At 35.7% G+C, this 13,247-nt stretch overlaps 1 protein-coding gene across 2 annotated transcripts in view; it reads left to right on the plus strand.

The window, feature by feature from the left end:
- Positions 1-13,247, plus strand: part of LOC106539229 (uncharacterized) — an 86,969-nt gene that overhangs the window by 17,655 nt on the left and 56,067 nt on the right. For both annotated transcript variants that reach the window (XM_087723814.1, XM_087723817.1), the window contains exons 7-10: positions 5,488-5,647; positions 6,306-6,410; positions 7,113-7,211; positions 11,436-11,501. In XM_087723814.1, the coding sequence (XP_087579940.1) occupies positions 5,488-5,647; positions 6,306-6,410; positions 7,113-7,211; positions 11,436-11,501 (430 nt within the window). The remainder of the gene's footprint in view (positions 1-5,487; positions 5,648-6,305; positions 6,411-7,112; positions 7,212-11,435; positions 11,502-13,247) is intronic.

Here is a 13,247-nt window from a genome sequence, read left to right on the forward strand (position 1 = left end):
GTGAAAGAATTCTATTTTGCCATGCTATTATTGTTGTTTTAGTTACCGAAATAGGGAATTTTATCATCCTTTCTTTGGTAACAGAGCTAATGAATTACCAGTAGAGGTCACTGTTGTAATGTCCAAATGAGGTGAGGATAATATATGCATGCCAAGGAAGTCATCAAGTTAAATGTTATATAAGGCAGAGGAAAGGAATGAGAAATAATGAGCAAAAGAAATTAAATGTAAGCTAAATAAAAAACAAATCTAACTAAATCTATTTTATATATTATTGTATCATACTTTATTATTCTTGCAAAACATCCCCCTTTCCACTATGTCTGTACAAGTATTCCTCGGTTTACAACAGTTCATTTAGTGACTTTTTGAAGTTACAATGGCACTGAAAAAAGTGACCTATGACCGATTTTCATGTTGCAGCATTCCCAAGTTCACAAGATCAAAATTCAGAAGTTTGGCAAATTGGTTCATATTTATGACAGTTGCAGGGTCATGTGAGCAATGTTTGTGGCCTTTTGACAAAGTCAATGGGGAAGCCAGATTCACTTAGCAACTGTGAAAAGAAAGGTCATAAAATGAGGCAAAATTCACATAAGAAATGCCTTACTTAGCAACAAAAAATTTGGGCTCCATTACGTAAGTTGAGGACTATCTGTACATACATTTCTTCATAAACATGTCCTCATATGTCTTCATACACTGCTTTTCAGTTTGAGGAAATCATCAACTCCATCCAGCCATGACTTTTGCAGGTTTTCCCTTGTCCTCAAGCCAGTCACTCTTGCTTCACATATTGATTTTGCATTCAGGCCTTATATGTTATATATAACAATGTTATAAACTGACTGGAATCAACTTTAGAGAAATAACCTCTGTAACAAAATATCCCTCACCCTGAAACCCCACAGCCAGTCTCAATATACTGTGATTGACAGTATCAGAAACTGCTGAGACTAGCTCCAGCAAAGGTTATTGACAAGCCCCAAAAATGCTGTCTTCAAATTGTACCCTGGCTGAAACGAGTTCAGATAATCTGTTTCCTCCAGGATCCTCTGTACTGCTATTCAACCACCATCTCAGTGTTCTTAATGGAGACTGAGCTACAGTTGTTGAGGATTCCTGGATCCAGTGACAGCTTCTTGAGGAGAGGTGCACCATCATCTCATTTAAGGCTAATGGAACACTGATCTCCATGATGTCATCTTGAATATGCATTTTTACTTGCATTCAATTAGAGGATTTCTTCAACTTCGTCCAGCTGTACTCCAGCTTTCTCTTCTGTTTTAAATATGTTTTAAAGACATCTTGTCCAATTCTGTATGCTGGTTTCTAATGTAAGGGAAATACCATTGTTATTTAGAATTTGTTCACTATACCCCTTCGCTTTCACTTCACTTTCTTAGTTAAAGAAAATTAGAATAATACATTTGAGAATAACATGGCTGGTATCTTATATCTTCATTTTACACTGAGAAAAAATGACTCAGAGAAGTTCTATTTGCTGGCTGAGACATTTTATAAAGCAGCCACACAAGCCTAGAAAAAAGTATGAGTGCTGTTGTGATTTGTATCAATTCCTGTGCATTGCAAAGCCCCTGTTTTCATGGCTTGAATATAAGAAATGAATTTGGAGAAACTGGGTAAAGGAAAGGGGGATCACAATGCGATTTATCCCTGCAGTATCAAATAATATTGAACAACAGAATTGAAAATGATGATATCTGGAATCAAAATAGGCTAAAACACTAACAATTTGAGCTATGCAGAAGACAACACTTTATTAATTGGAAACAAAGACTTAGAAGATGTATTTTATGAAAACAAAAATGGGGGAAAACAGTTGACGTTAAATATAGCATACTTAGTGATCTTAATGGTGAAAAAATGAAAAAAATGAAGGTGTTAATTTTTTTATTTTCTTGAGGGGAGAAACAAAAGGACAAACCTGGACAAGTGAAGAAGAATAAGGATATTTCTTTCTGGTGGTAATAAGTGGAGAAAGAGTGAATTAAGAAAAACACAGATTGTAAGAACTAATCAATACTGAGTCAAACAAAAACTGTTCCCTTGAAGTGATGACAATAAGCAGAAACTCACATGCTTTGGGCATGTGACATAAGCAGATGATAGACTGGAAATAACTATTACATTTGGTGTAATTGAGGAGAAGTACAAGAGAAAGGCAATGGACAAGATGGATGGCAAATACAAAGAGATTACAGTGCCATAGATGGAAGAAATATGCACCATTGTCAGAGAAAGTTTGAGGCTCTAGAGCATCAGCTATAGGAGCTTCAGATTTATGTGGTAGTTGACTCTCATCTATATTGTCAAACTGTTCTAAAATCACAGTTGTGGTAACTCCAGCTAAGATATTGTTTGCTTGATTTTTTTCCTGAAATTGAGTTATGCAAAAGAAATAAATTAATAATATAGCTGGGGTATCCTATATAGTACAGCTTTGATCAGTGGCTGAAATTTTGCCTTATATTGACAGAAGAGTCATTTCTCAGTGTTTCTCATTAACTCATATTTAGAAGAAAACTTGACAAATCTTTACTTATATCCACTAATGTACATGATCTAATTTGGCTGGGGAAGAGGGACCCTGAATGAATGTTGTATGGTGGGCATTATAAATAACCCAACAGCTGGAGAGGAGGAGCCAATGTCACGACGAGACGACGTGCGATCTCATTGCTCTGAGATCGCTGCCGATACTTTTATTGCTGAGTGGTCCAAAAGGACCAGGAGAAGTTCTTCTAGCTGGCGACAAAAGCACAGCCCCTAGGCTGATGAAGTTGGGGCGGCTCTGAAACAGAAGGATACAGAAAAAGTGTTTTCAGCTGGGGAGGATTTTTTACCGTTTTAAAAGAGTTTGCCTATAGAAAACTTGAAGTTAATTTAAATTTGAGAATAGAAGAACTAAACGGCGGAATTAAGCTTTGAATGGTTTTGGACAGTGGGTTATCTTACTTTTTAAATGCTATTTTCATGGATGGAATTTATGCAAGCCTTTTAAAACGAATGGGTTAAGTTTTCTTCTTCTATCTTTTTTATTATTATTTGTTGCAACCTTTGGACTAAAATTCTCCTTCATTACTGTGTGTGTTTTTCCCTTTTTCTTCCCTATTTCATTCAAGAATTTGACTTTTTTAAAACTTGGAATTAAAAAGATACAAAAGGCAACAAAGAAAATTGTAACAACAGAGGGAAAGACAACACTACTACTCGGAGGCTGGAGGTTTGTGTATTGGAAACAAAACACTTTTACTTTCCTCACTAATTATTCTGGCTTGGCATTTCAAGGTCTCACTGTTTTGTCTATAGAGAGTGATAAGAAGAAAAGCATACAGATGTTCCTTTGAAGTATATCTTTAACCAGAAAAAAGTGAAAATAAGACCTTATTGTGAATTTATGCTTAATCTTGTAAAAACCTTCCAAGCCAGAGCAGCAGTGTTTGTCAGCTGGAGATAATGGCACAATCTCAATAGCAGAAAGAAATTTTAAGTTTGCAAAATATATTGTTAGAAATTCAGAAATTATCACATGCATTTGAGAGGATGGAGAAGAAGTTGCAAAATCTAGAGCATCTAACAGTAAAATATGATGAAGAAGTTGGAGATGTTTACCAAGTGGAAAAAGTGGAGGTTAGAGTCCTAAAACCGAGAAAATGACCACAAAGAAATTAAATCTGCTGATATCTATGGTGATTGGTTTGTGTTTGGAAATGGAAAGAGTGGAATACGGAAAGAGGAATTAAATGGAGGGGAACTCTACCCCAGATGGCAAGATACAGAAGAAGAAAAAATAAAAGAATTTATGGATTTAAAGAGAGACATTTTATTATCAATAACATTGAAAATACCACTGACAATTAAAGATAAGCTAGTCAAGGAAACAGAAGAAGGGCATCAAAATTACACGAGAGACCTAATAAGCAATGAGTTGCAAAGAGGAGTCCATACAAATTTGATTAAGGAGATGATTAGAGGACTCATACCACAAATGGCAGAAGACATGAGATTGTTTTGCTACTGGAAAGATACAGGTTGATAGATGAAAGTGTATAATCTAAAACTAGTTAAACAGTGAAATTTAGTGACAATAGATATAGTTAAATAAATAATTGATAATGATAATAATGTATACATATGTATTGCTATGATGAGTAATAATTGAATATGAATATTGAATGGTACCTATGAAAGGAAGTTTAGAAATTTTTTGGTTATATATAAAGATTAATAAAAAAGAACTAAGTTAAATTTTAGTTAGACTACTGTAATGCTCTCTACATGGGGCTGCCCTTGAAGAGTACCAGGAGGCTTCAATTGGTCCAGAATGCGGCTGCGTGGGTTATCATGGGAGCACCTAGGTGCTCCCTAGGTGCTCCCATATTACACCCCTTTTAGGCAGCCTGCACTGGTTGCCAGTTGTCTTCCAGGTGCGATTCAAGGTACTAATTATGACCTTCAAAGCGCTCCATGGCTTAGGCCCAGGTTACCTGCGAGACCACCTACTGTCACCGGTAGCCTCCCACCATCCAGTGCTATCCCACAGAGTTGGCCTCCTCAGGGTGTCGTCAGCCAGACAGTGTTGGCTAGTGACCCTCAGGGGGAGAGCTTTCTCTGTGGGAGCACTTTCCCTCTGGAATGAGCTGCCCCCAGAGCTTCGTATAATCCCCAACCTCCGGTCCTTTTGACGCGACCTAAAAAGTTGGCTTTTCCAGCAAGCCAGCCTGGCCTGAACAAAACAAAACAAATTATTGATTATTGTTAATTTTAATCAAATTTCTTTTAAAAATGTTATTGTTAAGCTAAATTGGGTTTGTTTTTTGGATATTCTATTTAATTTTTTTTAACTTTTGTGTTTTGTTTTTTTAATGTTGTACGCCACCCTGAGTCCTTGGGAGAAGGGCGGCATATAAATCCAATAAACCTAAACCTAACCTAGTTAAGTTTTGATTATTAGGGGGGAAAATGTTATGATAAAGGATACAGTCAAACAAAGGAGGGATAATGATAACATATACATATATGCAGGGGTACAACATAAGGAAATTGGATGTAAAATTGTAAACAGTGATTTGGAAAGGAGGATTAGAAATTTTTGTTACTCAATATTATGGATGTTTAGCCAGAATAGGCCATAAGGTTTCCGTGTTATTAGAGGATATTAGAAATTGCAAATGAAATGCCAGTATGTGGTTATGTTTTAAATCTTGGTATATTTTATGATGAAGGACGTTTAAACAATTATAGTCAAAGGAAAATGGAGGTATGATGATGGTAATATGTATAAATATATCTGAGTTAAAATACTTGAGTTAATATGAATTATGGTTGATGACTGTGGAAGAGATGCATGAAAGTCTTTTGTAACCAACTGATACACTTTCTACAGTATGTAAAGAAGGAGGATTCTTTGTGTTGTGTCTGTTTTGAAATATATATGCTTCTGCAAAATATACTTTATTTCAGGATTTATAATGAAGGACTTCCCATTTCTGAGGTATGCCAAAGCAGTCAAGAAGATGGAATTCAAGTTTTACCTCCAAAGACACCAAGAAGTATGCCTGAGTGGCAAAGAATAGCTGAGTTCTATGTTGAAAAGCCTCAATTGAAATTATTAGGAAAAACGGTATGACTTCATTCATACTTGTAGTAATTTATAAGCTTTTAGGTATTTTTAAGAAATCCCATTTTTGAATAACTGATATTTGGTTTTCTTTAAATCTCGCAAAAGCAAACATATAAAGTTGCTTGTAAAAATATGTGAGTCTTACATTAATATAGAAGGTGTATCTTTTCTTTTTTGTCATTATTCTGGGATGAAGTTAATTAAAAATAAGGGGTCTGTCTTTGATAAAATTATCTAAAAGTATTTCCCTATCTTGTGGCAAACAACAATATGTGGCTATTGCCACTTAACAGATACATTGGGAAATATGCAGTTTTAAAGAAGCCAATGACTTTTACTTTATTAGAAAGTATAAGGGTTTACTTTAGCTTAAATCATACATTTGAAACATCAAACACAACACTCTTCTAAAAGCTCTCTGAAAGGGATAGACAGTCTTGAGTTCACACTCAAAGTTACCTGGTGGGAAGGTGATATCAATACTTTAGATGGAAGGGTTTTTTTAATGCCCTCCAGCAGTCTGTAGTAGCACATTGCATTATTTGAAAACAGCAAAATGTGCATAACATACAATATATCTGCTGTTCATTTAAGCAACATGTTTAGAATAAATGCTTAATAATATATCATATTAAATCAGTTTTCAATTTTTTTTAAGATGAAACTTCAGCCTGGATCTCTTAAAATGTTTTGGACTCCAGCTCCCCATAAATTTTCTGCTCCTCTTTCCGTTATGAAGGAAATCTTGTTTTCCAAGTATGAGGTAAACTTTCTGACCATATTTGAAGACCATATGAAATTTAGCATCAGGTTTGTGTTTTCCTAAACATGCAGCTATGTAGAGAAAGTTTTTTCTGTATCACGATCAGTATATTAAATATGTAAATTACAGAACAATTAAATATTTACTTTAATTTTAAAAAATGATCCAGTAGAACCTTTGGTCACAACCATCATTCGTTCTATAACTTTGTCCGAAACTAATTTGGTCATGACCTGAACCTAATTTTGGAAATTTGCTTACAGAAAAAAAGGACACGGAAGGGGAAATCAGCCACAAAAAAATAAAAATAAAAAATAATGATTTTTTTTGGTCAGAATCTGATTTGGTCATGGTCAGAAGCATTCATGACCATAGGTTCTACTGTATATTGTTCTGCAATAATACAGAATTTATTACAAAATTTCCTTTTAATAATTATATGTATCACGCCATGATCATAGACATATTTTCTATGAGTACTATGCTCCTAAATATTTTACTTTTCTAGATTTTCAGTATTTGTATAACTTAAAGATTAAGTGGTGACATCTCCTTGAGACGTATATACAGCTAGATTTTCCAGTTTTATTTATTTATATATTTGTTTTCTTGTTTATGGTGAAGTATGAAGCCAAAGTAAGCTTACCTACAATATTTATTGTTCCAGCTTAGAAAAACACATTTTCTTTAATTTTTTTCCAGAGCAATTTGGTTCATGGGGTTATTTATGAAGATTTTTCCATTGATCTTCAAGAGAAAGAAAAGGGAGAAGGCGAAGATGACTTTGACTCTTTTTTTTCTGTATGTATTGTAGTTATAGGAATCATGGAAGTGTTTTTAAACCTTTTAAAGAATCTCATCCAGCTTTTATAACATCAAGTTTTGTGAGGATAATCAGAACTAATCAGAAATGCAGTTCACACAAGTACAGAAAATTTAATTCTGATGAAGGAATTCCTAAAAGTTCTTCTCCTGGGTCCATCGTAGAAACCAAGCCATAATCAGTGGAGGCGTTTTTCCTTTTCTGTATTTAGAACAATATAGTCTCAGTAAAATTATTTTAGATCATTAATTTTTGTGTGTGCTTTACACAGAAATTAGAGGTGAACATTATTCTGTCACTTTCTGTCTAATAGTCACCATCCTTTATGCTGCCTTGACAAAACATGAAGGCAAATCCAAAGGTGGAAAATTATAGGTAGTCCTTGACTTACGATCATGATTGAGTCTGAAATTTCTGTTGTCAAATGAAACATTTGTTACGTGAATTTTGCCCCCTTTTATGATCTTTCTTGACACAGTTGTTAAGTGAATCACTGCATTTGATAAGTTAGTAACCCGGTTTTTAAATGAATTTGGCTGCCCCTTTGATTTTACTTGTTAGAAGGTTGTAAAAGGAGATCATATGATTCAGGACACTACAATCATCATATCTATGAGTCAGTTACCAAGCATCTGAATTTTGATCATGTGACCATGGGGATTTGCAAAATCATATCTGTGAAAAGCGGTCACAAGTCACATTTTTCAGTACTGTTGTAAGTTTGAATAGTCACTAAACAAATTGTTGTAAGTCAAGGATTACCTGTACTATCTTTTGGGGATACTTTGCTTCTGTGTTTCCTCATAACATTGTTGCCTACTGTTCTCACTAACAATCCTTAGGTACCTTCATTCTTTCATTAATTTTAGTTTTTTTCAATTTAGCTGTTACTGAGCTCCCATAATTTGCCTTTCTCTATCTCTCAAAAATCTTTTATGGATTTTGAAATTCTTCTAGACAATTTTTTAAAATAATCTCTATGTGGTGTACAAAATGAAACAGGATGAAATATAAAACACAATACAATATAATTTTAAAAGAATCTGATTAAAAATTGTGCAGTTTCCAATATCAGGAAAACATATACATCTTCAGCAAATCTCAAAAGCCATAGAAAAGGGACTCCACATCTAGCTGAAATGGGTGCATTCCAAGGAACAATGATGAAAACTAAAATCACCGTTAGACTGAAAAGAAAATATTTTAAATTCTAAAATGTTATTGATGATGCAACTAAATTCATTTGGGGTATGATGCTCCCTACCCACTTGATTTTCAATGCATAGTCTTGCATATTTTGGCTCAATTGATTGATGTAAAAGTGAATTGAACAGGAGTGCCAAATTCTTTCTCTTTATATTCCCAAAGTAAGCATCCACATATTCTATATGCATTTAAGTAGAAGTGAGTTCTAGCTCTAAACATTAGTCTAAATGACTGTGGTGGGGCCTGGAAAAACAGTGGAAGGGAGATTAGGCAGAAACACTTAAGACACATCGTAAGTCTGTTGACAGCTTATTTTCTAAATAGCAATTCAGCTAAGATGGCAAGAAATGTAGGAAGACACATTTAAAATCCTCCAAAGAGATTCCATTTTAATAAATTCACTATAAATTAAGATTAAAAATTCATCTTGCAGTTCCCACAGTTCCATATTTACCACAAAACTATCATTGAAGATATTTGTATAATTCTTGTTTCCTTGATTTGGCTCAGTTTGACAAATAGTTTGCAAGCTGCTATTTTGTTTACTGGCTATTGCTACTTATTTCACCTGGCAGATCTTAAGAGAACAGAAAAGTTACAAAGTAATAGTATCAATATATGGCAATCAGCAACACTATATAATGTGTGAGGGGTATGGCACGGTTCCACCACAATACCGCGAAGCCCTTATCAGCGGAGACATAAGCGCAAGTGCTAATCCGCACCGTCCGAATCGCTAAAGCAAATGCGACCTTACCGCGCTGACATAAGGGCGGAGGGCAAATCCGAAGCACTCAGCCTAACCTAACCCTAAACCTAACCCTAAACCTAACCCTAAACCTAACCCTAAACCTAACCCTAAACCTAACCCTAAACCTAACCCTAAACCTAACCCTAAACCTAACCCTAAACCTAACCCTAAACCTAATCCTAACCCTTACCTTAATTTAAATTGGCTTTCTGCCGCTGCGCTGTTTTAAAGCGCCCTTCTGTTGCCGCACTGTTGTCGCGGCGGTGATGACGCGCGGTGATGACGTCATGGCTTTAGTGACGCGATTTTATCACCGCTATTTTGACGAGCGTGGTTTTGTCGTGCCACGTATGGCACAACATTGCTTATCTTAATAGGAACATGTGGAAGGGCTGTGAACCTATAAAAATAATCTAGTCTTTTTACTGGAGCCAAACGTAACCTACCTAGCTACTGATGTTAAGAATAACTTAATTCATACTATTGTTTTGTTTCTCTGTGTGCTTTACTGTAGCTACAGGTGTTATAAGTCCTTGAACTATGGGTTGCTGCAATGCACATTGAAGCACCTGTCTGAGAGGACCTTTTCCTCTGCTTTTAGCTTTTGTGATCAGATCTGGTAACTCGGCCAGCTGCCCTTGATGGCCTCATGATTCCTTCAGGATTTACTTTGCAAATATTTTTTTAGTTCAGCCTGAGGTGGTTGATTCCAGCCTACTCCTTAACAATTTACGGTTGCATAGCTCCCCCTAGTGATGAGCAGGTTGTCTCTCAATTCCTGTACAAAGTCAGGCAACCTATAGGCGTTGCTGCTTTTTGTGCAGGAGTGTCACAGTGTCGTCATGTGATGTATTGGGATTTTTTCCCCTGTGCTAAACCGGGCGTGGGTGCGGCCAGCGCGTGATGCATCTGGCCTGCAAGCCGGGAGTTTGACAGCCCTGTTCTAGTGTGTTTGCAACTTGTGGGACACACGAGGACAGCAACATGTTCATCTGTAGGCACAAACATCCATGAGTAATGACGTCAGTAGCAATTTTGCATTATTGTTCTAATTAAGGATACAAGTACATTTAGTTTAGTATAAGGAGTTAGTAATAAGAATGCCAGACAGCCACATATTTCAAACTCTTCCTCTGTGTTGTCACATATAAACTATTTTATATAATACAATATCTAATCATGGGACAATATCCAACTTCTATCTGCTACAAATCAAACTATTCATATTCAGTCTTGGATTTTTAATATATTTATTTTTGATATGCCACTATAAAAAATAATTCATTCCAGAAGGATGTATCTCATCTTCATTTATGGGAGGCTACTAGTATGGTAGTAAAAAGAAAAAAAAATCCTAAATTGTCCTATATTTTACAGCCTTTGTTTCTTGAAGGATAGTTAGGTTGATGTGGACTATAATTCCTCTTGGGTAACCAATTGTTGGAAATACTTCATCTATGAAAAAGTATGTCCTTTGATTTCTTCCATCAATATTTGCTAAGTTTAATAATAAATGTTAACACCAATTTTCCTGATTTAAATACACTATATTGCCAAAAGTATTCGCTCACCTGCCTTTACTTGCATATGAACTTACTGTAAGTGACATCCTATTCCTAATCCATAGGGTTCAAAATGACGTCGGTCCACCTTTTGCAGCTATAACAGCTTTAACTCTTCTGGGAAGACTGTCCACAAGGTTCAGGAGTGTGTTTATGGGAATTTTTGACCATTCTTCCAGCAGCGCATTTGTGAGGTCACACACTGATGTTGGACGAGTTTACGTGGCCTACCACTTCGTGGCTGAGTTGCTGTCGTTCCCAAACCCTTCCACTTTCTTATAATACAGCTGACAGTTGACTGTGGAATATTTAGGAGCGAGGAAATTTCATGACTGGATTTGTTGCACAGGTGGCATCCTATCACAGTTCCACGCTGGAATTCACTGAGCTCCTGAGAGCGACCCATTCTTTCACAAATGTTTGTAAAAACAGTCCGCATGCCTAGGTACTTGATTTTATACACCTGTGGCCATGGAAGTGATTGGAACACCTGATTCTGATTATTTGGATGGGTGAGCGAATACTTTTGGCAATATAGTGTACTTATAATTAACCAAGCTCATCATAAAATTCATATATATTGCTTACAGGATCAGAATCTAAAACCATTTTTCAGATAAAAACTATACTAGGCTTTTAAAAATCTTATTATTGTAAAAATATCAATTTTGTTTTTATTGTAGAATATTAGTGCAAATAGAAGACATGGTTCCTTTCCAGAACTTGTACTTCCTGAAACTACTGTAAAGGTATCGTTATTTTAAAATTCGAAGTATGTTTCATGATATGATTTTATCTGTGGTTTGATTATATACTCTTAATAGTAAACTATACTAAAATTAAACTGCAGCCTTGTGAACAAGTAAGAATAATCATACTTAAAATACAATTTCCTTTTCGGTAACTGTAAATATTGGAAAGTTGATTTGTTAAAAGATACAATTATTTAGTATTCAAAGAAGAAAAACCTGACCAATATAGTAATTATCAGAAATTTACATACTATTCCCAATCATGAGATTATATTGATGTGGCTATGATATTTAAAGTTGAAACACTCACAGAATAAAATTGAATCAAGAGAACGGTTACACTTAACAGATTATTCAGAAGAAGGCAGTTTATTTTTCCCAATGAAGGATAGTAGCATAACATCTGTTTGTCGTTGTTTCAGAACAGATTGAAAGGCCATATGTTTTTTGTTTTTGTCTTTGTTTTTTCATTAGTATTACATTCAGGTCAAGGCTGGATGGTGGATGATTTCTTGCTTCTATGTCTGATGATACCAGAAGGGGAGAGAAGCTCCTCATCTTAGATAGTGAGATTCAAGTGTAAAATGCCTTTCTCCCAGCAGAAAGACACAAGCATAGAATAACTGAGTTGGAAGGGACCTTGGAGGTCTTTTAATCCGACCCCCTGTTCAAGTAGGAGACCCTATACTATTTCAGACCATGACTGTCCAGTTTTTTTTTAAAAGGCTCCAATGATGGAGCACCCACAACTTCTGAAGGCAACTCATTCCACTGTCTTATTGTTCTGTCTGGAAATTTCTCCTTAATTGCAGGTTGCTTTTCTCCTTGATTAGCTTCCATCTATTGCTTATTGTCTTTCCTTCTCGTGCTTTGGAAAATACCGTAGGTTGACACCTTCTTCTTTGTGGCAGACCCTCAAATATTGGAACACTGCAATTACGTCGCTCCAGGTCCTTCTTTTCATTAGACTGGCCATACCCAATTTCTGCAACTGTTCTTCATATGTTTTCACCTCCAGCCCCCTAATCATCTTTGATGCTCTCCTCTGCATGCCTTCCAGAGTCTCAAAATGTTTTTCATGTGGTGACCAAAATTGAAAGCAGTATTCCAAGTGTGGTCTTACCAAGGCCTTATAAAGTGATACAAATTCTTCATGTGATCTTCATTTTATCCCTCTTAATGAAGCCTAGGATTTCATTGGCTTATTGGTAGCTACAGCACCTTGCTGTAGAATATTTAAATGATTGTCCACTAGATTTCCAAGATCCCTCTTGCAGTTACTGCTATTGAGCAAAGTTCCACCTAATCTGTATCTTTTTTTTTTGTTGCCTTCGTGCAAAAGTTTACTTTTTTCTACACTGAATTTCATTTTGTTAGATAGAGCCCAGCTTTCAAATTTGTCAAGATCCCTCTGGATATTTAGCTTATCTTCTGGGGTGTTGGCTATTCCTGACCTGGTGTCATCTGCAAATTAGATGAGCTCCTCTTCTATCCCTCACCTAAATCATTTATGAGGAGTATTGGGCTTAAAACCGAACCTTGGAGTACTCCACTGCTTACTTCTCTCCATATAGATGTGGCATTACATGAGTGTCATTTGTCAGTCAGATTTCTGGTTATAACTTTGTTTGTTTCTACAGTGTTTGGAGTTCTGTTGGTTGATTATCTTTTCCAGGGTCTCCCAGATATTAATGACAAGCTAATTGTTCTGTAGTTTCCTGGATCTCTTATCATTTTCTTGCC

This window comes from Thamnophis sirtalis, unplaced genomic scaffold (genome assembly GCF_051295495.1).
Source record: "Thamnophis sirtalis isolate CommonGarterSnake01/CBP01778 unplaced genomic scaffold, rThaSir2_p1.2 scaffold_1, whole genome shotgun sequence".
Classification (NCBI taxonomy): domain Eukaryota; kingdom Metazoa; phylum Chordata; class Lepidosauria; order Squamata; family Natricidae; genus Thamnophis; species Thamnophis sirtalis.